Source organism: Nyctibius grandis, chromosome 1 (genome assembly GCF_013368605.1).
Source record: "Nyctibius grandis isolate bNycGra1 chromosome 1, bNycGra1.pri, whole genome shotgun sequence".
NCBI lineage: Eukaryota > Metazoa > Chordata > Aves > Nyctibiiformes > Nyctibiidae > Nyctibius > Nyctibius grandis.
Window position 1 is genome coordinate 50945820 of NC_090658.1, and position 26884 is coordinate 50972703.

Here is a 26884-nt window from a genome sequence, read left to right on the forward strand (position 1 = left end):
TTATGTTAGTAACCTTCAGTAATTTTTCACTGTTTGAAACTTAGTAGCTGCTTTGCTCATCCACCTGCAGTTCTAGTGTACACCAAATTTATGAATACAGAGGATTCTATTCAATAGCTTTAGTTTAGCCGGGAAAGAATAAAATCTTAGGAGCTGTGTTTTGTATGTACTACTCAAAAGCCCAAGTGACATGCTCAGAAATGGCAGCTTCTGTCAGTGCTTGACAGAATCAGTTATTTTCTAGTAGTATGAACAGAAGCTGACACAGTGGTCTGTCTGATAGTGCAGCTTCTAAAGCCTACAGAACAGAATCTACAATAATTTAAATACTAGGACAAATAGCCAGTTCTCGTGGATTAGGCAGCAAGGTTAGGGAGAGAAGGTCCCCAAAAGCCTAAATAATGAAAACTAGTGGTAGTCATTTCCTGCTCCCAAAGTGTTGATGATGGGTTAAAGTGTTCTGAACTTTTTTTTTTTAAATATCATGTTCTATGACTTAGGAGTCTGTCAAAGGAGCATTGAGACATAGACAGATTGTATTTTCTACTCATTATTCACAATAAATCTACTTGTCCAAGTGAAACTGTTGGAAAATGACATTTACATTCCGGATGGTGAGAGAAACCAAGCCTGTTTGTACCACGGCGATTTATTTTGAACAAATTATGTAAATGCTTGACAAAAGTCAGGGAAACTTTTTAGGAGCTTCAGCCCAAATGCCAATTAAATGTCAAAACACATCTATATATGATATATTTTAATAGTATTTTCTCTTTGTGAATGTGCACACCTTGACATGGCTAGCTTATTCTTTCTTATTTTTCTCTGTTTCCTCTCAACACTGGGAAGATTTTTGACAAGTTGTTTTCCAAATCTTAGAGACAGCAAATAGTGTTGACTTTTCAAAATGTGATATAACTTAATGAGCGATCACAGTACATGGATATTGTCAGTTAAATGCGCAATAATACATAATGGAAATTGAACAGGGATGACAGTGGCATGTTGCCAGAGCCTCCATAGTGAAAACTATTGTCTTTAGTTTATGAGTCAGTCAACTCATGGTTGAACAAAGCAGCTTTTCCCCCTAAATGTTCACATACATTAAAATACTGTAATTAACTTTATTTCTATAGAGAAAATTGTATCAGTAAAGGCAACAATTTCAGGCACATTTCACTTGGAACACTATGAAAAACAAAATTATTTTAGTACTTTTAACTTGGATATTTCCTTATCCATATTATGTGTTATGCAGTATCAAAATTGTACTTCTGAGTGAATCAGACATTCAGTTTACCAACTTGGCAATGCAGTACTCTGGATCAGGATTGAATCACAAGTTCCCAAGCTATACTGTCTGGAAGTGCTGTGTCCGTAGTGCTTATAAATTAGAGAAGAAAAAGCTAGCATTTTTCTCTATTAATACCTTTAGGCTTCAGAAGGAGCAATCCTGAAACTAAATCAGTGGCTTAGTCGTAGGTTTCATGACAGTATTTAAAAAGGAAAGATAAAAATGGGCATTTCAGGCTGTCAACATTTGAATTTGCCACAAAAATTTTCATTGGGCTGTGAAACCATTGTGACCTGTCTGATGAAGTAAAGACTAAAATCATCTCAGAATTAGAGCCTGTGCTTTTTATTGGTTTTTTACTTTTTCATAGCTGGAAGGGCACAATGTCTTCTCCAATCTGAGCTCCAGCGAATATGAGCAAGTACTTGAGATCATCCGGAAAGCCATCATTGCCACAGACCTTGCCCTGTATTTTGGAAATAGAAAACAGCTTGAAGAGCTGCATCAGACAGGAGGATTAAACCTTAAGAACCAAGCACACAGGTAAAGCAGCAAACTAGTATTAGTTCACTATGGCATTAGTCCTAGAATGAAAAACATTATTTTTGCAAAAAAAATTCCGTGTACACAGTAGTTTTCTTACATATGAGATTTCTAAGACCAGCTGTGTGTAAAATTTCAAGTATGTAACAGTAATTTCCAATGTTTTATATTTGCATGTCACTGCCTTTGGATGTCATCTGCACAGTTCAGTGACAGATCATCTGCAGAGGAAAGGTAGTGCTCAGGCAGTTAGGTGGTGGGGAACAAGGTGTAGTGCAATAATTACTTAGTTTTATTTTTGTGTCAATATTTTTATCATTCTGTCAGCGTGCTTTTTCAGAAAGAATTCTGTTCAGATCTCAACCTTTGTGAATTAAGATAGCTCTAAGTTTTAAAAATATACAAGTGCATATATTCCTATTCATAAATACATGATGCTCTCGGTCCACGTAAGCAAAACATAGTGCATGCTGGATGAGAGATGTGTCTCATAACAGGCTTCGTTAAAGTGCTCCTGCAGCCCTTCAGAGCTTCTTTACTGGAAAGTGGATCCTGTCATTAATCTAATGCAGGGAAAAATGAGAGAGGTAATGTGTGAAAATACTGAGTCATGACTGATTTCAAAAGGAACTTTGGTACTTGGGTATTCTTTCTGAGGAGTTTTACAGGATTTTGCCAGTAGTTTTGAATAAATTATTACAACAATGTAGGAAGGGCAGTTTTTAAAAGCTTATAAGCTTATTTCCCAGAGTAGAACTGAAGCTTATCAGCCTTGAATGAAGAAAGAAAGATGTTGAGGTGTTGGAGCGAGTCCAGAGGAGGGCAACCAAGCTGGTGAAGGGTCTGGAGGGTCTGACCTACGAGGAACGGCTGAGGGAGCTGGGGTTGTTTAGCCTGGAGAAGAGGAGGCTCAGAGGTGACCTTATTGCAGTCTACAACTACCTGAAGGGAGGTTGTAGTGGAGTGAGAGTCGGCCTCTTCTCCCAGGCAACTAGCGATAGGACAAGAGGACATAGCCTCAAGCTTCGCCAAGGGAGGTTGGACATTAGGAAGAATTTCTTCTCAGAAAGGGTCATTAGACATTGGAACGGGCTGCCCAGGGAGGTGGTGGAGTCACCATCTCTGGATGTGTTTAAGAAAAGACTGGACATGGCACTTAGTGCCATGGTCTAGTTGACATGGTGGTGTCAGGGCAGTGGTTGGACTCGATCCCAGAGGTCTCTTCCAACCTGATTGATTCTGTGAATAAACCCCTACATCTTAAAAAGACAAAGATGTAGTAGCTCCTGATAATCTCAGAATGAAATTTAACAGAACTCTTGAATTTAGGGTTTACAAAATTTAAATAGTATCACAAATATTTAGTGTGTGATTGAATATTCAGTTATGTTTATTTTTTTCTTTATCTTACCTGCCCTCAAAGCATTTTCAGTGCAAAGCCATGTGCCCAAAGATAGGACATCAGTTTGTAATGTACCTAAAGAATCCAAGGCCTCTAGTTGGTATCTGTACATGCAGTGGAATGCTAAAGTTGGCCCTTACATAGCTGATGAATCCTCTTGCTTAACTCGGGGGAATTGCACGTTGCCATTTATTGATTATATTGTGTATTTGTGTACTTTCCCTGATATATTTGCCTGTTGGTACAGTTTTAATGACTGCCATCACAGTGGCATGGACGTTAGCAAATTGTCTGCTTTTTTCATGGAATAGGCATTATTAACAAAGATGCAGATGTCCTTAAGCGTCATCTTAAATTCTTCATTGGGTGAAAAACACATGAATTCATTCATTAAATTGCCACTTTTCTTTATAAAACTTAGATTCATAAACCATAGGTACGGGTAGTAGACAAGTGCTAGAAAACTGTTTAAATAAGATTTTTTTTGTATGTGCATTATTCTAATAATTATAATCCTACTGATGCTGTTCAGTTATTCTGTGAACAGGTTTGTCAGTGTATAGGACAGAGTTTTGTGTAGGATCCTTGTTCTTTCAGGGTTAGAATTCATTCCAACAAAGCAATGACAGAGTACCTTGAGATAGACTCAGAACTACTTCTTCCTCTTTCTGGAGCATGTATTCCTCTTGTCTTTAAGGAACAGAAAGAAATGCAGCAACAGAATATGCCATCTTTCTTTTTATAGACTTGTATTCTATTTTCAGAAAATTAAGGAGGGGCATGTGAGTGTTCTAACAGTCAGGCATTCTTGTGTGCTTTTCTGTGGATGTGATTGTGCAGAGGATGGTCAATGAACTCTGGTTGCAAACAATGCAGGGAATACTGGAGGGAATATAATATACAATTTGTGTGATGCCTTACCAATGAATCATAAACAAGTGAGGAAGGAACAAGCAAGGTGGGAGAAATTTTGTAGTAAATATACTTCGCTGCTGATTGAACTGAGGAAGGGCAAATAAAAACTTCGCAGTGTGATCATTAATTCTTTACCAAACTTACAATTTAATGTTATTTTATTTTAGAGATAGAGTGATCGGTCTGATGATGACTGCTTGTGATTTGTGTTCTGTAACGAAGTTGTGGCCAGTTACCAGACTGACGGCCAATGATATATATGCAGAGTTCTGGGCTGAGGTATGTGTGTTTCTTTTGTTTACTCTCTTTATAAATGGAAGTACGTAGGAAGAAAAAAACAACCATAAGTATTTTTCAATCAATACCTTAATGTGCTTGATTTAAAGAGTGTTCATTGCTGCATGCACGTGTTTTGTTGTTTACTCTGAAGCTATTTAAAGAGCTAAGTTAGCTTCCTAATTTTCAGGCAGCATTTTTTCTCTCTGTTAAAGATGAATTTAGAAAGTATGCCTTAAGATAAAGTGACCAAGCAACAGAACACAGAAGAAAATCTGTAAGGATTTTTGAGTCACTAACTGTAGTTTTGTGAAGGATCTATTTGTATTCTAGAAGTCCAAAATATGAAACCAGCTTCCAGGTCAGCTGCCTTGAAACACACTTATAAAGCTGTACTATGAGTCCAGGAAATGCTAAAGCAAATATGGCAAACTGTAAAACTGTTCTGATCCGACCATTTGAATCTTCTTTGTGAGTTAGCTCAACAACTGGGTCTGAGAGAGAGCTGATTTTATCATATACTGAAAGTTACTCCACAGATAAGATGCGGAGGCATTGAGCTGTGCTAATGTAATCATGTTCATAAATAAAGATGCAATCTCTCACGTGTCTTACGCTGAGGCGTGAAAGTTCTAATAGTTTAATTTTTAATGTGGAAGTGACTACTTTAGGGATAAGGAATAAATTCTGAGTGTGTTGCATAGAGTTGAATTATGCAATTTTAGAAGATACACTGTATTTTCAGAACTACTATTGCACGTGTGTATCATAAAGTGTTCTTTTCTGTTATGTGCCCTGTGGAAGTCTGCAGAATTCAGTGGGCTCATTTCTGTTTTGCATAGGTATAAAATGGAAATCAGACCCACAGAGTTGATGTAGCATGCATATAGTGTGGAGATTGTTGTCCTGCCTGTTGCATGTTCATTATGAAATTCAAGATGTGCGTAGCATGTGGGTGTTTCTTGTATTCATGTGTTCTTGTTCTCTTAATTAAGAACAGCTCAGACTACTAAAAAATATTTGAAAAATACAGACGGTATAAGCTCAAAGATCTAGTTCAGTACTCACTTTCTAAAATGTCAGCACTGGAAAAAAGTGAGTGTTCTTATGAGTGATATAATGGAGGTATAATGTTGATGTGCCTCACTGATTACATACTTAACTTCTTTGCTTAGAAGTAAAGACTTTTTAATGCAAAACTTGTGAATTTAGTGGAGAAGGAAGGATCAAACTTATTTTCCCGACTCAACAGTAGTAAAGATGGAATTATGGACATAACTGAGCCTGCCCAGACTTTAACCTGTTTTGTAATCCAAGGATGAGTTAATAAAGGTGAATCTTGTTATATTGCTACTTCATGGAGCAAATGTAAATTAGAAGTTATTGACAGAAATTTAGTTCTGTAATTGGTGATTTACTGAATCATCTTAACGAAGAGGTGAATTGATGCATGGCAGAAGCTGGCTGTGTTGTGATCCAGTCAGGATGGCTGACAAATCCAGCTACAGGTCTAAATGCTTCTGGACCCTGGAAGGCTGGAGACACATGTAGAGAAAATCCTAGGAAAGCTAAACCAATAGGAAGTTTAGATTGTGTTTCACTGCAGAAATTGTTACTTAATGGGGAAAAAAGGTAAAATCTAGAAAGGTATATTTGACTAGATTGAATGGTTGGGTTACAGTTCTAAAAGTAGGATAAAATGTTGCTTCGAATTACTACTTGAGTTCATAATCTTAATATGTTGATTTAATCAGAACATTTTTATAATATTTCTTCTTTGTGTAATCATTAACTTAAACAATGACTGCAGAAGAGATTTCAGCAATTTTGTGGTATATCGCACTCATCTTTTTTCATTGAACAAAGCCCAGTATAGCTAGTGTTTTCAGCTAAGATCTACCTTGATATCACTCAGCATGAAGCTTTCCCACAGTGCTACAACTCCAGCAAAATAATACGTTTGGTGATCAATTATATAGGATTACAAGCTTGTATAAGATTTGTCTGCTGTGATTTTTTTGTGACGTATGAGACAGTAGGCAGTTGTTAAAACCTTTCCTGCAGTATTTTTTTGAGAGACTCATAAGCCACTTATTATAGCTGCACTGGAAGCATGATACAAACTTCTTTGCTTAAAATTTCAACTTTTAACTTTCTGATCATGATGATAACTATGAGGATAAAAGCAGTATTTTTTACAACAGTGTATCATGTATGTGGTTGCACATACTGAACACAAGAAAACACTTGTGTTTCTAGTGCTGTGTTCCATCTAAATGTTATACTTCTTTACTGTGAGGGTGGTCGACCAGTGGCACAGGTTGCCCAGAGAGGTTGTGGAGTCTCCATCATTGGAGACACTCAAAATGTGACTGGACACAGTCCTGGATCACCTGCTTTAGCTGATCCTGCTGGGGTAGGTGTGTGGGATGGATTGCATGATCCCAAGAGGTCCTTTCGAACCCAAACCATTATGTGATTCTGTGATACCTTTTCTCTCAAGGTGAAAAGGTGAACATAAATCTGAGCTTTGTTGAGTTTTGGCATAATGAGTTAGAGGCTGGACAGCTTCCTCAAAGCCTGTTTTTCAGGCACTTGATATTATGTTAATCAAGAAGCTTAAAATCATATGATGCTAAATGGTTTAGTGTTGAGGCTCTTACCATTGAGACTGTTAGCTGCAGAGAGTCCTGGATCAATCAATTGCAGTACTTCAAGCAAATGGAAAAAACCCTAAATATTATTTACTGCGGGCACATAAAACCAAAATTTGATTACAGTTCCTAAATAACAATCCACTGAATTTCTGTGCTTGGAATTGTTACAGGCATCTTTTTTTATCAGCTGAGGAAGGAGATCTTTCCTTTTGTTTCTTTCAACAGTAAAATGTCTAACAGAAACAGATTTGATGATTCTAGTCTCTCTAACTACTTGGTGAAAGAAATATGTGATATGAGAGAATAGTACAGACACCAATTCAAAAATAGCTTCCTGATTACATCTCTTGTTGGTTAATTGAGCAGGATCATAGTTAATATGTGATGTTGAGGCCAAATATGCAAGAGGTGATCGACTTCTAGAAGCCCCCATCTTTTCTCCACTCAAGATAGTTGCAAGGCAGTCAAACAAAAAGATGCTCTGCTCAGACCAGAATCAATTTATTATATTGCAAGCTTCTCTTTGAGTAAAGGTGCCAAAATACTCACTTGGAAGGGCATGTTGACACTTGAAACGTGGCTTGATAAAATCTTACGAGAAAGATGTAATATATTGTCTTCTGGAGATGCCTTCGCTAACTGTAGCAGAAACATAGAACATGGATTTAGGGAACATCCCAAGCTTTCAGATAGCTAAACCTGTGTCCTTTAATGTAAGCTGAATCTCACATTAAAGGACACAGATAAGCAAATACTGTACGAGCAGTTATCCTGCATAAACTTTCTCCCTAACTAAGGTGTATTGGGTCTGACTGGGGTGAAGTTAACTTTCCCCATAGCAGTCCTCAGTGCTGGCACTGGCTCTATCAGACATGGAGGAAGCTTCTGGCATCTTCTCTCAGAAGCCACCCCCCTAGCCCTCCCACTACCAAAACCTCACCACACAAACCCGATGCATAAGGTTAGCAGTTTGAAGATCACATTGACTTTGGAATCTCAGACACGAGCAGTAGCAAAAAGCAACATTGCTACGGCTGTAGTTGCCTTTATAACCTCAAGATTAAACATCTGTGGTGTTTTGACAACACAGTTGAGGCATAAGACTTGGAAAACTTCAGTTTGTTACAGAAAGTAGCCAGGTACTTAACAGATTTTTGTGGAGTAATTGTGTTCAGGCATAGTATTAGTACTCAGAAATGTGTTTTGGCTGCTCTGTTGGTAATGGGTGAAATATAAGGAGACTGTTTTCTCTCGTACATTACATATATCTGGTCTTCGGACATACTGCATCTTTCCCAGTATTCCTCCTATGAACGTAGAGGGATAACGTACTTAAAGAAAAGGCTGTTGGACAGGCAGCTTCTTCAAAGCAGCATGGTCAGAAAGACTGGATTGTTGACAAAGAGGGCACATTGTAAATTTGTCTGTTTTGCTCAGCTTTTCCTTGAACAGGTGAGTTGTGTTCTACTGGTCATTGTATTATAGTGCTTTAAACAGGTAATGTTTTGAAAGATGAGACTAACTATGAACAAAACAAAATAGCACAAAACTATTTATTTGGTTTTATTTTTCCAGTTGCTTTTTATTATGAAGACGCCCTTGGAAACAAGGAAAATGAGTGTACATTGACTCAAAAGATTTCAGGATCTGGTATTTACGTTATCATTTAGGTGAATGTGTAAAATGAGCCCCACCTTAGTCAGTTTTCTGAGATTGCTGTAGACTGGTACCACACATTACTTTAAATTCTGGATTTTTAGATTGACATACAATAGAAGATAGAAATTAATTCAGATCTCAGTAGTCTTGAGTTTTGTTTTCCTGATCTCTGGCTCTGTTTTTCTCCAGGGTGATGAAATGAAGAAAACGGGTATTCAACCTATTCCTATGATGGACAGAGACAAGAAAGATGAAGTCCCTCAGGGTCAGGTATGAACTCTCTCTGTAAAATGATACATGTTTTATAGTGTTAATAAAACATGTATGGAAAAAACATTTTATATTAGTGAATATTTCACTTGATGTTAGGGTATGTGGACTGCTGAATTCTATGTTCTGCATGCAAAACAGGGTTAATTTTTTTAAGTAGCAGTGGAAAACTTGTTTTCGAAGACATGACTTAAATGACAATGTGCTCTTTGCTGTTGTCACCTGTTCCATTCTTTGTAATTGGAACTCTAGCTAAAACCACAATCACCTGTGATTTTGAGAAGTGTCAATAACACTTTTTCGAATTAGTAAGTGGTTGCTTCAGCCCTTAGCTAAAAGGTTTCACTGTTTTATCCTGAATTCAAAATGAACTTCGTCTCCTGTTTCTGGTTAAAATATCCAGGTTCAGATTTTGAAATATTTGTAATTTTAGACCAGTACTACTTCTTTATTTTTTTGAATAACTAACTTTTGAAACACTGCTTTTTGACATTCCTAAAAAAAAAAAGAAGAATTATGTGAAGAGTTTCTTGAGGATAAGCAATAAAAGGTGTATTTCTAAGAGCCTCAACTGTCTGCTCTTCAAAGTCTTTGAGTACTGATTTTCCTGTGCACAAATGTGCAGAAATTACTGCTTTTTTTATGCTTTCCCTAGGGAAAATAGGTATTCTGTAAACATAAATTCGAGAGGGAAAAAAGGTCTTTGAACTAACTTTTTTTTGGGTAAATGAAAAAGGTAGCTTGTCCTTTGATTATCTGAGCAGAGAAAAAGAAATTTAAATTGTCCATTGTCCATTCATGTACATATATGTATGTGTGTAAGGTTTTTTTTTATTTCAATGGCCTCTGATGCTTTAATTGTCACAAAGCATTTAACGAACTCTGAAATTAAGCATAATATTTAAAATAAATTAGAAATGACAAAGTATCTCAAAATTACTGTAGATTAATTACTTGGTAAGCAAGACTGTGGAAATTTTTATATTCTGACACTTTACTCCATATGCTCTGTCATATTTTAGCATAAAAACTGTTACGCTTATTATAGTGAGGAATTAGCAGTTAATTTACTAAATTTGTATGTTTAGTATAAGCCCAAAAAGAGAAGAAACATTTTTCTGCATTTGTTTTTTTTCCACACACTAAATTAATAATCTTTTAACATTTTGAAAAGTACAGAGTATTATAGTATGTAGTTATCTTGGCATTTGTGAAAGAAATTGAGTTAATGGAGTGAAAGCATGGATCTAAGAAGTAAGCTATTTTTTTTCCCTTTAAAACGCAGTAAGTATTGTTCCAGGTATTGTCTTCATCACATTCTTTTCTACTTTGTGCTCCATTTCATGCTTCTTAACAGTATAACAGTAAAATATTAAGCAAAATAGGATGTTAAAAGCCAACTTCAGTGGTATAGTTGTAGTTGCTGTATCTTACAACAATGTTACAGCAAAATGTGAGATTTAGGACATATAATTCTGTGAAAGTAACCATTCCTATATTTATGTAGAGACTGAAGAATATTTAATAAAGCATTATCATCCATTTCCTTGGACTCTAACAAGAAGCATTAATGGGTATTTCTATGTGGATTTTAATTAAGGCATTAATACCTTGTTTAAATGACGAATGATGTTTAGGAAATAAGGATTTGTATAAACATGTAATCTCTGAAAAAACTTAACTTCTCCTACTTCTGCCTCAAGTGCTCATCTTTGATGAGAATAGCTTGTACTTAGCTCTTCCTCTCACTTGGCTGACTGGATCAGTTGGTCTCTGTTGTGCTTTACACTCTTTGCAGCACAACTCATGTAAGGTTTCTGAGTTTGGTGTCTTCCTGCTGTGGAGCCTGCACTGCAGATCACCCTCTTTTCTGCACCTCCTTTTGGAACCTGTGAAGAAAATAGAAATGACAAAACTATGCAGTGACCTGAAAGCCCTTTTGATAAACAGGTCAAGCCAGCCTGAGTAATGAAGGGAGAGAGAAGGAACAGTTCTTGTGCTTCAGCCATTCAAATGTTATCCCAGAAATACAGTTTTCGTGTTGAAAATAAAAGGTTTATCATCATTACCATCATTACAGATACAACTCTTACAGCTAGCAGTATGTTTAGGATGCACAGTTTGAAGAGACAGGAACAATTTATTTCAGAAACAAAAGATGTTCTTTAGTTCCTCCTTCTTATGCATCTTAGGATATACATACACTGCCTTTCCTGCAGTGACTTCAATAGTTTGCTCATATCTGAGTGAACTCTAGGCTTTCTGGCTGGCCACAGCAACATAAGAATCAGTCTGGAATAATTTATTCAGATAACCTAAACCTTTTACAACAGGGTTTGGTATGAGTTTGCTCTGGTCAGAAATGGAAATCTTTGCGAAGGAATGTTTTTAATTAGCTTGGCTTTATTCAAAACCTAAATCCATTGAGCCTTTTAGGGTTTTCCATTCTTGATTGATGTGCATTTTAACTTAAAAGCTTTCAGGACTTTACAGGACACATTTTACTTTGAGTACCGGGGTTCCAAAGAGAAGGTTGTTCGGAATATATTGCAGATGAACTTGGTTTGGTTGAAGTCTTTTATGTTTTGCAATGGCAACACACTTCTCATTGAGCCGGAAAGTCTACAGTGTGACTGTACCTAAGGTCCCATTTTGATTTTTGATAGCTATGGAGTAATCTGCTCTTTTCCAGCAAAATAAAATATTCCCCCTTAAAAACAAACAAACAAGAAAGAGAAACACAAGAAAAAACACATAGGAAGAAAGCAATGCACTATGCAAACCAGCAAACTTTTTGTTGAACAGTTGTCACAGCTGTGTGCAGCCTTGCCTTCTCACCAGTTGCAGTTTCTTTCTGTCAGTTACATCATGATTATTTCAAATCAGACTGTTGGGTTCTCAGGTCAGAAAATGTATCTTATTTTATGGACTTGGTTACATAGCAGTATGGGAGGAATCTCTGTATTGATGGAGGTGAGGACAAGAGTTACTCTTCAATTTCTGATTAAGGGTCAATGTTTAGACTATTAAAAAGAGACTTATTATCAAATACTTTGGTCACAGTACAATACATGGTATTTCATTAAAAGGCATTTAAAAACTCTGCCCAAAGAAAGGGATCATAGTGCACTACTGTAACTATCATGAGAGTCTGGGATAAATGAGTGATGTTATAATGGATCTGAACTTAACCTGTCATCCTTGCTAATATATAAGTAGCATTTTCTAAAACTTCGCTTGTGTCATAACAATTCGCTTGTGACGTGGTAGCTGTCATAGGCCCCTAAGCCTGTATGAATAAGGTATCATTAGAAAGGTGCTCATTTGATATTCTCTAAATAGATTTATATGATAATGGTAAAAATATATCACTGAACCACATACATGAAAAGAAATTGCAAACCAATTATTGATCACAGTGCACACCTTCTAGAAACTTTCCAAAGATGCAAAGCCTCTAGCATCTCAAGTAAGTTGAGCTATGGAATACATACTCTGGAGGACATCAGAACAATCCAGAATCTGACTGTATTTTGACAATGCTGAACAACTTTCCTTTAAAAAAAAATTCCTCACAAGAATAATGTTTGCAGAAGTGGCTCTGCCATCTGCACCTACTTCCTGCCACTGCTGACACAAAAAAGCCAGAGAGATCCTAAGCAAATCAACTGAATCAATTGAATAATAAAAGGTCCTGTAGGAAATCCTGGCTGAAGCAGCCATATTAGTCATAAAAAGTGAGGCATGTAACCAAGTTCTAATTGCCAGGGACTTCACTGTTAGTGCTTAATTTTAAAGTATTCGGATATTAAGAGGAGATGCAGAAGTAAGAAGTACTAACGTAAGCAGTAATTAAGTAAGTAGTCAACAGCTTTGAGCTAGTTGGCTGTTAACTTTCAGTGTTGTAGTTTGGCAACATTTAACTATCTTTTTTCATTGTTGTTTTTCATAGATTGGGTTCTACAATGCTGTAGCCATCCCATGTTACACCACACTTGCACAGATCTTTCCTCCAACTGGGCCACTACTACGAGCATGTAGGTGAGTAAATGTGCAAGTTTTTGCACAGCGTGTAACTTGGTTAAAGAAAAAAGAAAACACGCTTTGCAAGTTTGTCCGGAAATACAGACTTTTAATTTTAGAATTTGCATGCAGATAAACAGGGATACGCATCTCGCATTAATCTATGCAGACACCCAGAGGCAGTAATACTGGCTGGGACTATCCAGTGCAGATCTACAGACACAGCTGATTAAAATGTGTTTGATGCCAAAAGCATTTAGAGAGAAACAGATTCAGTGCTTATGTATCCCTATCTAGGCTAGTTCAGTGCAATTTCCCTCTCTGTCCTTTTTACTTCAACATGGTTCTCACAACTAAGATTGACTAGAATTTGATTTCATTTAAAAAATGTGGTTTTGGCATGTGGTTTTATTTCACGTCAGAACGTTTTTATTAAAAAGCAGAAAAAGAAAGATCCCCAGAACACTCAGTAATTGGGTGCATAAGGGTAGTACCACTGGGATGTGGGAGATGCAAATGTAACTTTGTCCTTTTAATCATAGAATCATAGAATAGTTTTGGTTGGATTGGGATCTTCTAGAGGAGAGTCAAGGGTCGTTAACCAATTGGCTGCTTCTACCCGGGAATGATGGTGGATCTCTTTGTAGGTAGTTCTGTCCAATAATTATATTCTGGACATTAGCAATCTTTCCTAACAAAACTTCTGTTGACACCAGTATGCTTCATGAAAATGTTCCAGTTTCAGGTTAGTCAATATTCTTTAAGGAAAAACAGTTGGTTCATAAAACGCCAGCAATCTTTAGTCACATCCAGGGAAAAGAGGGCTTGTTTTCTATGCTCTTACTAGCACCTCTCTCATAATATTTTTTTCCTCTTGTGGTCATTAAATTCTAGCTTGCATTGAACTTTTTCTTTGTCCTGTATGGGAGATCTACCTCCTCTGTCACTTTCCTGATCTTGTGGGCTAAGTGATCTGTGTGAAGTAACAGAAGGGTGCCCAATGTATACAAAACACCGTGAAATTTAATGTAGTGGTCAGCAAAATAATTTCATTCTCACCCAAACACTGTTCCACATAGCTATGAGAAGAATATGTAGGTCTGTACCAGTGGGAAAGAGGACTATCTTACAAAAAACAGTGAGTATCTAGGGGCCGTCAATAATAGTCAGCTGCCTCTAAGCTCCCGCTGCTGGGCATGGCTGTGCAACCCTTAGATGGATATGGAGGGAATATTAAGCAGGATTAGAGACTATATGTCTGCAGTTATTACATTAATGGGGCTACAGCTGGAATCCTGTTTAGCGTCTCTGGTTTAAGAAGAGTAAATAAAGACAGGAGCAAATAAGAGAAGATTAAGAAACAGCTTAAAGAATGTTTTGAGGTCTTAGTAGTGAGAGACTAAAAAAATCTGACATCATGTATTTAGTTTATCCAAGAGAATTACTTCAGCAAAATCTGTAATTGTCTCCATAGTATGTTTTCTGATTAGACAAAGCTCATTAATTTAGCAGGTAAAGACTACTTAAAGCCCAAAGGTTTAACCAAGGAATATGGTGAATGTCTTTTTTAGCATTTGGAATGTCAGTTGAAGATCTTAAACCAAGGCTAGGTATACTTTTTTAAAAGAGAGAGGTAAAAGGGATACAGGTCTGAGGCACAGTGACTGATGAAGTTACCAAGGCCTGTCTTTTCCAGGCAGTCAGGCTAGGTGACTCTTATGTCTTTTTGTTCTTAGAAGTTATGAAAGTAACAGTGTCTGGTAAATAATAGGCAGTAATTTGTTATCCTAAATTGAGTAATGTGGAAGTATTCATAAGTGCATATTTTAGTGATTCCATCAGTTACAATATAGCATTAAACTCTTCTCTAGTTTCAAAATGTTGTAGAGTGAGTTACTATCACAATGGTATCGAAGTCCAAATCCTGTTTTGGAATTCGGAGTTACAGTACGGGGTAGGAATGTGTACTCCCTGAGCCGTGTTGACCTAATATATGTGTTGACAGTTTGATTATAGGTAATTGAATAATGTGTACTCTGACAAATAAAAAGGAGTTGCTTTCAGTGTGAAATCAGAGAACATGAACTGTACTACAGAACTGCTTCTAATCCTTTCAGTCTTTACAAGGTCATGAGTCATTCAACTGCTTTACTGAGAGGTAGTCTGGAATCTTGGAAGTTTTCTAACTTCTTTCTCTTTGTAATCCTTGCTTAAAGGCATGTTGTTTCAACTGTATTGATGGCTGAAAGCTAAATGGTTGGTTATTCGATCCATGTAACTGGAACACAGGTTGTGCTTTGCATAACCATGTTTTCAGTCAGAAAGAATTTTATACTGTTTACATGGACTAAACAGCATCAACTATAATACCCACTGTTAGAAATGCAGTAATGCTTATCGTGAGTGTTTCCGGTTACTTGTTTCTACTCAAGCTGACAGATGTTGTCAAACTGCTTTATATATGTGAAAGTTTATTTTGTTTTGTGTTACTTATGTGTCAACATCTGGGTGTGCTTTTACTCCCCAAATCAGTATCTATATGCTTTTAACATGAAAATGTCATGCAGAGTCTGTATGATTAATAAAGTAACCTCAGCACTGGATGTCAGGAAAGTTCTGTTACTAGCACAATCAAAGGGAGGTCTTAAAAATGGGTTTGTATTTAATGTAGAACCATTTTCATAAGCCTGCCACTACTTCTGATAAGAAGTTAGCATTGTTATTCCACTTGATGGGAACTGAGGCTTAGAGAGGCTCGGTTGAGTGCTTAAGACTGCACAGCATCTTTTTCATGAGCAGGGGTCTGGGAAGACCCATACCTTTTGATTTCTAGCCACGTAAATATCCAAATGAGGCTTATTGCAAAAGTGACTTGTAATACTTGATTGTCCATCTTTCAGTACACAGCTGAGGAGATTTAAAGTTGAATTGTAGAGTATGAAGCACCTACATATATATGGGATCTAGATGAAAGGTTCTTCATGCTTCTGAAGATCAAGCATGAACATCTTTTCACGAGTGGGTTCACAGAATCACAGAATGCTGGGGATTGGAAGGGACCTCGAAAGATCATCTAGTCCAATCCCCCTGCCGGAGCAGGATTGCCTAGACCATATCACACAGGAACGCATCCAGGCGGGTTTTGAATGTCTCCAGAGAAGGAGACTCCACAACCTCTCTGGGCAGCCTGTTCCAGTGTTCGGTCACCCTCACCATAAAGAAGTTTTTCCTCATATTTATGTGGAACCTCCTGTGTTCCAGCTTGCACCCATTGCCCCTTGTCCTGTCAAGGGATGTCACTGAGAAGAGCCTGGCTCCATCCTCATGACACTTGCCCTTTACATATTTATAAACATTAATGAGGTCACCCCTCAGTCTCCTCTTCTCCAAGCTAAAGAGACCCAGCTCCCTCAGCCTCTCCTCATAAGGGAGATGTTCCACTCCCTTAATCATCTTCGTGGCTCTGCGCTGGACTCTGTCTAGCAGTTCCCTGTCCTTCTTGAACTGAGGGGCCCAGAACTGGACACAATATTTCTCTGCAAAAGGGTTTCTCTGCAAAAGGTGTGATATATGAAGTAAAAGCAATCAGACTCCTGGCAGAGGTTATATGAAGTTTTTCTATTCTAGAAATTATGTTTGTTGTTTGGAATTCCAATTACAGTTATAATACTAATACTTTTGAAAGCTACACTGGCACAACCTCCAGACTGGGCACAGCTCTGTTCAGACACAGCTCCCCACCCTGCTCTTGTGCATTCCTTAATTAAGATTGCACTGATGAAGCACTGGGTCATAGATGTGTGGATGGGGTTTAAGATTTCCGTAAGACTAAAGAGCTTCCTAAAAATCCACACCCTCGCAGAAAGTCTTCTGACGAGCGATTAGATAGTTTTAGCTTAGCCTTGAAATTACCCTCTCCTGTCTGTTTGAGGGGGTTGAGGAGGAAGTGTTGAGAGTTCAGACTTGGAGATGCAGAGCTGGAAATCAAGAGCACAGATCTAACTTCAACTACCCAATTACTAAAATGTATGTTATTGCAGGGTTTACGTTACTCCAGAGGGTTTCAAATAGCTGATTTTGCACTACACTTTTTTTCCCTTTTATTTTTGACGGGTAACTGTTATTCAGTGTGATGAGAGGAATACAGCCTCTTTCCTGTTTGGTATTGCCTCAGCTGCTGACCGAACCGATTTTGATATCACCCCTTCACCAACAGTGCTTGTTCTTGGAACGCAGTGTTTAAGCTGCTGTGTCCTTGAGTTGTTTGGAACGCAGACACCAGCTGCAAATAATAGCAGCAGAAGCAGCCAAGGCAGCGTGTCAGCATCAAGGTTTTTATTTTGAGAGCCCCTGGGCATTTATTCCAGACACTTAGGAGCCAGGGCTTCACTGGGAGCACAAAAGCAAATGAATCCTATTATCTGCATCTTAAAAAAAAAAAAAAAAAAAAAGTATCAGTCACTGATTTCCCTGAGGTAAGGTAGCAGCTAAAAATCTAGAAGGTGCTCTTGTCCAGTCATTTATTCCACATTTTTAAATACTCTTTTGTCATTCTGTGTAGATCAAAACTACCAGCCACCTGTGTTACAGTGTTCAGAACAACTACTATGTGTGTTTTGTAGCCCATGTACTCAGTAGGCCTACCAAAGTGGCAAATCTGTGATAGTATAATTATTTTGAGGATGAGGTGAAGTGATTTATTTTTGCCTTTATTTCAGACCAAATAATTTTAAACAATTTTTCATGTGCTTTCAGGTTTCTCAATTCTTGCTGAAATTGATATAATTTAAAAATATTTTGGCTGCAATTCTCATTCCTTTCCCAGTTTCAGGAGAGGGACCTGGAGATAGTGACGGTTCAGTTTTTCTGATCCTTAGGGCCTGATTGTATTAGCTGAGATTCAGCATCATATCAAGGCTGGCTTCATGACTTCCAGTTGGCCTGGTGCACTGGCCAAGCAGGTTTCCATCTGCCTGCAGCAAAAGGTGTCTGTGTTCCCCTAGAGGGCACCAGCTTTCTTCTGTAGATCCATCAGATCCTGCCTTCCCCCATCCACAGAAAATGCTGCATTTTCTCTTCTTACATGTTCACTGCGCTTTCAGCTCATTATTTGCTGTTTTATCAACTGTTTCAGCAAAGCTGTGACATAGAAATCAGAAGAGTTCTGCCACATAAATTCCAACATAATACAATAATATGACACATAGCATGTAAGACCTTAGTGCTTTTACCATCCTGGTTGTTTACTGAAGACATCTAAGAACTGTTGGTGTAGTAACTAGGTACTTGATGGTATGAAATTGAAACAGTTGAGCTTGCTCTCTTTCTTTCTGTCTTTGAAGACTGAATGCTAGATTTGGCTGTAGGTTGCAAGTATGGTCCGCTGTTGGATATCATCAGCATAGACTTCCAAGTCACTGGAGTGGTATTAGTGTACAGAAAGTGAGATTATGGGTCTGTACTCCCTTCAGATCATTAGAACATTACTCATCATTTTACAGCTTGTGAACCAAAATTGTGCTTGGGGCTTGGCCAGGCTGTGAGACACTAAAAAAAAAAAAAATTCTATCTATCTCGAGGGAGGAGTACTCTTTAAATGTAGTAGATTGATAACTATGATCACCACATTAGTTACAGAAAGTTGATACTGTGATGTTGGCGTGCAACATTTGATACACTGTCAGGCAGCCCATGTGCAAGAGTTTCAGAAGGCTTAATGCGTTTCTGTGGTTTCCAGTGAAGGCAGTTTACTGGCAGAAGTCCTGATCTCTGTGATGGTTTTGAAAAGGGCCAAAGTATGCTGTGGTAAAATCCTTGAAGTCTGAAGTGACGAAGGCTCTTGTCTCCAGACTGCTGTTTCAGAGTCTCTGCAGACATGTCTCTTGGGACACAGCTGGGTTTTCTCCACAGCCACACGGGCTAGAAATTTGTAATGGAAGCAGGTGCTAGTCTCTAGCTCCAGGGCTCGTTCTGGGGAAGGTATGCTGTAGGCTTACATATAGTCAACATGTATACGAGCCACACAGAATTGCAGAATGGGATAACTGAAGGTAAAGGATGAAATAAGGTAAAGATGATAAAAGCTTGAGGACATACAGGTACTTATATACAGCATAAAGCTACATCTCAAAGTATAGTACAGCAGACAGTATTGTTAGGAAGAAATCCTAGTAAACTTACGAACAGTGCTTTACCTCTGACTTTTTGCATCTCCAGGGACAATCTCAACCAATGGGAGAAAGTAACCAGAGGTGAGGAAGCCTCTATATGGATTCCCTCCCAGTCTCTTGCTCCTGGGACCTCAGATTCACTTCCTGTGAAGATCGATGACTGAACAGCAGCAACAGATTGCTTTAACCCAAAAAGCATCCCTTCTTGTTTTGGGGGTTGTTTTTTGCTTTGTTTCATTTTTATTTGGAAAAAAAAAAAAAGGAAAGAGAAAAGCTACGAAATGCTAACTAAGAAGCAGATCTGCCTAGAAAGGTAACACCCATGGAGTTACCTCAGCTAAATGACTCTGGCAGCCAATCTCCTGATCTACACCAGTGACACAACGTGAACAGAGGGGAAAATGACAGCCCAGATGTTTTGGAATCAGCTATCGAAAGAGAACTTACAACTTGTGAATATAAAAGACGGGCCTTATCTCATGGGCTACATTGCTGAGGCCTTAATTTAAAACTGATGGGGGGCGGGGGGAACCTTAGGGGGTACTTCTAAATTGTATCTTTCTAGTAAGGGTTTCAATGGTACTTTTATTATACCGTACTGTGGCTGGCTTTAACACCAGTGTCACTTGGGAGTTCTTGGCTATAAATAGAACAATATACCCATTGCTATTGTGAATGTTGATGTGTGACCTACTTGTAATCAGTTTGAACTCCAGCAGAATCCTTGGAGACTATAATTCATGCTTAGGTTACAGTGAATTCTCTTGCTGCAAACTGAAGGAAAACCAACATTCAGGTTAAAGGTTTAAAGTACTTCATTAAGCATCATGATACAAATTTTCTGTCACTCACAAGGCAAACGTTGAAAGAACTAGTGATGGTGCTGTGTTCTTCAGAATGATTTATAAACCTAGACAACTCCTCCCTTAAAACACTGGAAGTACTGGATATTTATCTCTGATATGAGAGAGAGTTTCAGGTTGGAGTTTTTGTATCCATAGTGACAGAAGTATCAGATTAAAATTTAAATGGGACAGCAAAGATTTCCTTGCCTAGCTCACAATTAAGTAAAGTCATCATTTTGATTTCTACCTGCTGAGTTGTATTTTAAAAGGTATTAGAGACATACCTGAAGTATGCTATCTGCTGGGAACAAAAGGCTTGTCAGAAAAGTCAGGACTGATAAGAGGGATTGTGGTACCATCACAATCAATCAAAAATGTTTTTGTATTGACTAGCTTTTGTGTTGCACAGTAACACTGCATGTCTTCTACTGCTCTCTTCCCCCATCCCAAGAGGAGTGAAATTAGGAAACTTCTCCATCTGTGCGTTTGCTTTTTTCTCCCTACTTCAGCAAAATTTCCAGGCTTGGAACTGCCTTTCTCAATGAAAGAATAGCTGACTGAAGAAAAGTACTCTAAAATATTGTGTTTAGAGCTCTGTGCTGACTTAGGCTTCAGCCTTACGAACTTATGCACAGACTTTAAGACCTTACATTTAATGCCACTCTTTTAAATTTAGTGCAATTGTACAGAGTGTGTTTCAACAACACATAATTTGCCTTCATCTTTCTCTTAAAAATAATAAGAAAAAAATATTAATGTTGATCCACACAGTAGGTGAAAACAGTCTTTGCATACCTTTCACATACAGCCTATACTGCATTATATGCTTTTTCACAGATAATACACTCTTGTAGTTGTTCCGTGATAACATGGCCATTTGTGTAACTGCAACGAATGATAGTAGTGACTTAAAGACAGAATACAGGTTCTCTTTTTTCACCTCGTGTCTGTTGAGCTGTATTGCTCTAATAAGCATGCCATCTTATGGGTTTTGTGTAAATTATTTGGATTCTTGAGTTTTGCCTTCTGTTATGGTCGAGCACACACCAGTATCTGTACATATGTACAGTATGTGATACATAATTGCAAAATGTATAAATGCACCTAAGCCTTTGCAGTACGTAGACATCCCAGAGGTTGAGAATTCAATATGAAGTTATCTTATTTGTATGATACAGGGTACCTAGCAACAGCCCTATATCTTTTTTCAGTTTCTTTGCGAATTCTAGGTGCAGAAATTCATTGTTAACCACAGCAAACTATTTTGGAATGAAAAAAAATGCCAGGAAACAATTGCACTAAAGTAGAATGAATGCTGTGAATAAGTAGAATCTCATGCTGTCCCCTCTGCTTTACTCCTTAGCAATTCTGTTTTAACTAAATCTTTTAGATGCAACCTTTCATTCACTAAGTACTTGAGACACAAACCAAGGTTCCTAATATTTGCATGAAAATTATCCAAATCTGTGGTGACTACAAGAATACTCTCTGAAATTCAGATACCCCAACAACGGGATGGAACATTTTTCCTTCATGGGTTAAGTATATCTGCTGTTATTCTCCCTCTTTGAATGCTGATCTTACAAGCGTTGCAAAAGTATTCCTTATCACACTGTGTCTGTGTTACAGAAGGCTTTTAATTCATCTTTTACTCATTGACAGTAAAGATAACTTCACTAGTTCTGTTACCATTCAAAATATTTGGCAGTATCACAATATTTTATGTTTTGAAGTTTATGTTTCCCTAACAAATTTGTCAAATTGGCAATAAGTTGTTCTATTAATGTCTCAAGTCAATCAGGTGTTGTTTCTAATATAGAACTATCCAAACCACATAAAAATGTTTGCTATAGAATAATGTCCATTAGAGTTAAAAATTTTGGCTCAGTGGTTGTGGTTTGTTTTGTTTTCCTGGTGTGTAAAAGGAGAAAGGTCATGACAAAATGTTACTTTTTGTTAGCACCTAGACCAACAAAAATAGCCACAACGGGCTGTATTTTCTAAGCAAATTTAGTCTGTCTTAGCTTTTACAAAGTGTAGATTCAGATGTGTAATTTTTTTGTAGAAACAAACATACCCACACTTCCAAAGTCGAAACACCAAAAATTAAAACTTTGAAGCTACATTTGAATTTCATGGCTCAAGTACATGTTGAGATTTAATTGTTCAAAATTCTGGACTTGGACTCACAAATAGAGCAGTAAGACATCTAAAGCTGTAAGACATCAGGCTCATGAGGTTAAACTACCAAAAGCCCTTCCTTGCATTTTTATCCTGCTAAAACTGATCTTGCCCAAGATCAATAAGAATGTATAAAAAACCCTAACAGATCTCTCCTTTCCTAGAAGTGTGAGACTTTATACTCCCAGAACTGCATTATTTCTGTTAATAGTTCCAATTACTTTTCTGTTCTAAGCCTGGTAAAGCTAAAAGGAGTGTTTGAAGCTGTATTTGAGCATTTCTAATGTAGTATTAAATGATGCCTGAAAGGTATGCACTAAGTGAGAAAAATAGTTGACATAGCATGATACTCATCTGAGATGTTGCGTATTTTATTACAGCACTGACAGAAACTCCACTCTTATAATTAATCAATGAATTTTGTACAGTAGTACAACATTGTGCTGTAATGGTTCAACTCATGGCAGTATTTTTTTTATAAGTGGCCATTTAGTTATTACGTTAGAGAAATGCAATACATTTTTTAGTTGGAGTATATGGTAAAACATATTTACATTGGAGGGGACATGCAGTGCAGAATTCATCTTTTTATGTGGCACAGACTTCTTTCATGTGTTTAAACAGTGTGATCACTGCTGTGACTGCATTTAGAACATTTAGTGTTAAGATTGTAGGGATAGCAAATAGCACTATTCATATTAAAAAGCAGAGATTGTTAGATGCTCAAAACAATTATGATCCTCTTGAAATAATGCATTTGCCTCAAACACTGTGATATAGGAACAGTTCTGTGAAGTGGAACAATTAATTTGTTCATTCTAACCACAGAAAAGGCTTTCTGCACACTACTATAAGGAAGTTCACGTTCAAACTTTAGGTTATATACCCCAGTCTAGCAAAGGCACATCAAAACTCTTATTTTGCTTTCTGACCAAAAACTGTGCTCGATTGTAATACGGGTGTATACTCTGTCAAAAAACCTAAAATAACAGACTGCTTTCCAGGGTAGATCAAACTGATTTGTAGAGTAGATTAATATATATTCAAAATTCGGGTTGGGCTGTTATGTGAAGAACGAACTTCAAGGTAACAACATTCAACTTTACTACATTTAGTGAGCTGAAAACTTTGTTTTATATATATATATATATTTACACAAACATATATATATATATATATGATACATATTGAACGACTGGGTTTCGAGACGGTGATGGAGCTGAGGAAGAGCACTCAGACATATGAGGACTGGTCCCAATGGGAGAGGAAATGGAATGACCAGGTCAAAGGCAACTGTTAAAACTATTATCTGCATGTTATCCACTTCTTGTGGCCTACTTTTGGCTAATCCAAGGCGCAGCCTAGGTAAGAATGAAATGGAGTAGGGGAATAAAGGTTTAAAAGAAAATTTAGGATGACACCTGGACAAAAGCATCTTTTTAAAAGCTCAAGTCCATGGGACAACACTCCCAAGGAAGAGGTGGAAAGTGTGTTGCTTAAGCCCTGTTGAATTATCCCTAAGGGATGCGCTGGAGGGAGCAATAGTGTATGAGCCTACAGGTGGACCAGGGCTGGAAACCCTCCAGCCCCATGGCCACACAAACTTGTTCAAACCTGGGGAAAGTGACAGACATAATTCAAGATCGGGAACTGCAAATGGTCATGTCCAACCGATGCTGTAGAGCTGTGCCCACTAAAACCCATGCAACCCCCTGCCCTAGGAGCACCCAACCCTTGGACTGAGAGGCTTAAGAGCATCTCTTTTGCATAGCAGTGAGTGGGATACATATAAACTATCTTTGTAAAAAAAAACAAAAAATATGCAAGTGCAATAATTTAAAGAGGTCTTAACTTTGCATTTATAAATTATAAATACTGTACATGGTGTGTAATTTTTTTCATGTATTCATTTGCAGTCTTTGTATTTAAAAAACAAACCTAAACCTTTACTATTACGTTTGTACAATAGAACAGTAAACATTTATTATGATATAATTAAGTTGTAAATAAATTCACAAACCAAACAGCCAGTACATATGCATATATGGGTGTCCTATTGTGAAACCTGTTTTTGCTTTTACTGCTGGCTTTAGCACAGCAAGACTACTTCTGTGGATATGTAATTATACATATAAATATATGTATGATACATAAAATATATTTAGAAATGTTCATAATTTTAATGGATATATCTATACATATACTTTGGTGTGAATATTACTGAATACAGAGTTTTTTAATATTATTTTTCATGTTTATTTTTGATGTTATTGGGAGTGGAAGTGAGAGATGGGAAGGTGTGTGCGTATATGTGTGTTATACCACAAGTAAACCACAGGAGAAAGGGATCCAAAACATAACGGAGTCCTTTAAAAAGGTAGCACCTGTTTTTCCCTGTAATTGCAGTTTACTGCTTATGGTATGTTTTCCCAAAATAAGTTCATTCTATTTAAAAAAAAAAAAAAAAAATTTATCACCTACTGCAAGTTCACATTGTCACAAACTGTAAAGGCATCCACTTTCCCATTTGCCCTCCTGCTGCCAGAGAGCTTACCTTGCTGTTGCCAGATACTTCCACCCAGATCCTTGCTTTGCTACTGTCAAGCGTCAGTGCAGCTAATGCAGGATCATTTGCTACCTTTTGGGAATTACAGAGATACTCAGATGCTGAATTGTAGGAAAATAATCCCGCACACAATTTTTTAAGGTTTGCTAGTCCAAAGTGATGTACGGCTTTGACAGCTGCTAATAGCCCAAAAACACAAGGTAGGTTCAAGGAACTGTAAAGCAAAATTCTGAACAACACATTAGCAGATATTTATAAAATAGGTGAAAAAAATAAGGAAAAAAAATCCTGTGTATTTATCTACCTAGTACATTGATTTGCTTCAAAGATCTCTTGCACTGTTTGTGCTCAGTAAACAGGGCCATTTATAGACCTCAAAGTGCCCTTGTGTCTATGACTGTGCATGACCCTTCCATTCTCAGAAAAAGATACTGAGCCCGGGATAGAGAGCTCAACCCGAGCCCTGTTTCTAGTTCTCAGCGTGGCCTCCAAATGTTCCTGGTCTCCCTCCTCACTGAAGGAACTCAGCATTGCTGGGGCAACTTGGACAGAAGCATGTTTCCAGGGCAACTGTTGCAGTTTAACTACTGCATACAGTTGTCAAAGACGAGTTTTACAAAATATACCTGGGTTTGTGCTGTTGCGACCAGCCTTTCCAGGAAGCTCTGTTTGCTGCAAGGAATGTGCTGCTAAGGCTAACTGTTGTGATGAAACAGAAACTGCACTGGCATTTAATGCATTTTTTAGGGTTTATTCATTTAAGTTAAAACTTTCTGAATTATTTTGAGGGACAGGCAATAGAAAAGGAATGTTTCTGTGAATACTATTAATTTGGTCCTTTCCACTTGTTTCTGTATTGCTTGCTGGCAAGGAACTGTAGGCTGAAGTCAATTAATGACTTTCTGGTTAAGCTTTTCAAATTAATGGCAGTCAATCACATGCCTTTTCGTATTTTTCTGCTTGTCATGCAGACTTAGCTATTGTAGCACAGCATGGTGCTTTGCCACTGATGGTCTCTGCCCAGTTGATATGCCTTCCTTAACATTTTTAGCCCTTTGTTATTGAAAAACATAATCAGAGACTTGCAAAATCAACACCTGAATATATTCCCTTGCAGAGACTGGAAAATATAAATGTAAAAGCACCTTAACTGAAGCTCACTGAAGGAGGAGAGGAGTATTTCTGTTGGTTTCGAGGAACTTTGAATTAGGCTTAGTTGAAGGTATCCAAGTGCTCTGTAAAATCCTGTGCTCATTTGAGTCAATTGTAAGGGACCTGCTCAACAACTGTTGGAAATTACTTTGTTGTACTTATTTTGCTGAAGACAGTTGCTAAGGAGAAATTCCTCTTCCTCAATCTGTAGTCCCTCTTCCTCAGATTAGGGAGAAAAGTTTTTTTCAATGTGTTTCAGTAGTACTCTAGAAAGAGCCACCTGTACTGTGGATGTTGCTTACTAAGATGAAGATCTTTGTCTCTGGGTCAAGAATGAGTTAGAGAAATGCTTCAGAAGATAGTTCATGTGTGCGTAAGACCTGTTGTTTAAAAGCCTTCTAAAAGAAAGCGGAAACCTGAGACTCAAGAACTTTGAAAAGAATGAATTATACCAGGTAAAGTTTTCCTTTCATGTTTTTTTTTGTTTGTAACATTGCTGGAAGAGCTAAATGATTTTCACCACATACTCTGTTAACATGCAGCTGGCATTATTTATTTTTTCTTTTTTACAGCAGTGTAAACCCTGTGAATATAGGTGAGAAGATGATGTTTGTAGAGCTACTTCTGTTCCTTGAGCTGTATTTGTGCTGCTTATGGAAGCAACATAAGTTGTTAATAAACACTAATAAGCATATGGAGATGAAAAAATAGGGCTTGTAAAATACCAGAAGAAAGCCCCAACAAAAGAAACTTTTGGAAATACCTAAGAGAGTCAGTATCTGTCAGAAGCCTTTGAAAATTTTTCCATCAATGTTAGTAGCAGTGGTGAATGTGGTGCAGTGGTGAATACGGGTAGTTTGGAGTTAGTGCTGATGGACAAGTTCATCATAAAAGAAGAGAAGCAGTATGATAACTAACATTAGTTTCCAAC

At 37.6% G+C, this 26884-nt stretch overlaps 1 protein-coding gene across 1 annotated transcript in view; it reads left to right on the plus strand.

The window, feature by feature from the left end:
• Nucleotides 1-24453, plus strand: part of PDE10A (phosphodiesterase 10A) — a 204881-nt gene extending 180428 nt beyond the window's left edge. The window contains exons 18-22 of the mRNA XM_068402835.1: nt 1665-1837; nt 4322-4433; nt 8936-9016; nt 12969-13057; nt 19256-24453. Of these exons, the coding sequence (XP_068258936.1) occupies nt 1665-1837; nt 4322-4433; nt 8936-9016; nt 12969-13057; nt 19256-19373 (573 nt within the window). The 3' untranslated portion in view covers nt 19374-24453. The remainder of the gene's footprint in view (nt 1-1664; nt 1838-4321; nt 4434-8935; nt 9017-12968; nt 13058-19255) is intronic.
• The last annotated feature ends 2431 nt before the right edge of the window (nt 24454-26884 follow it).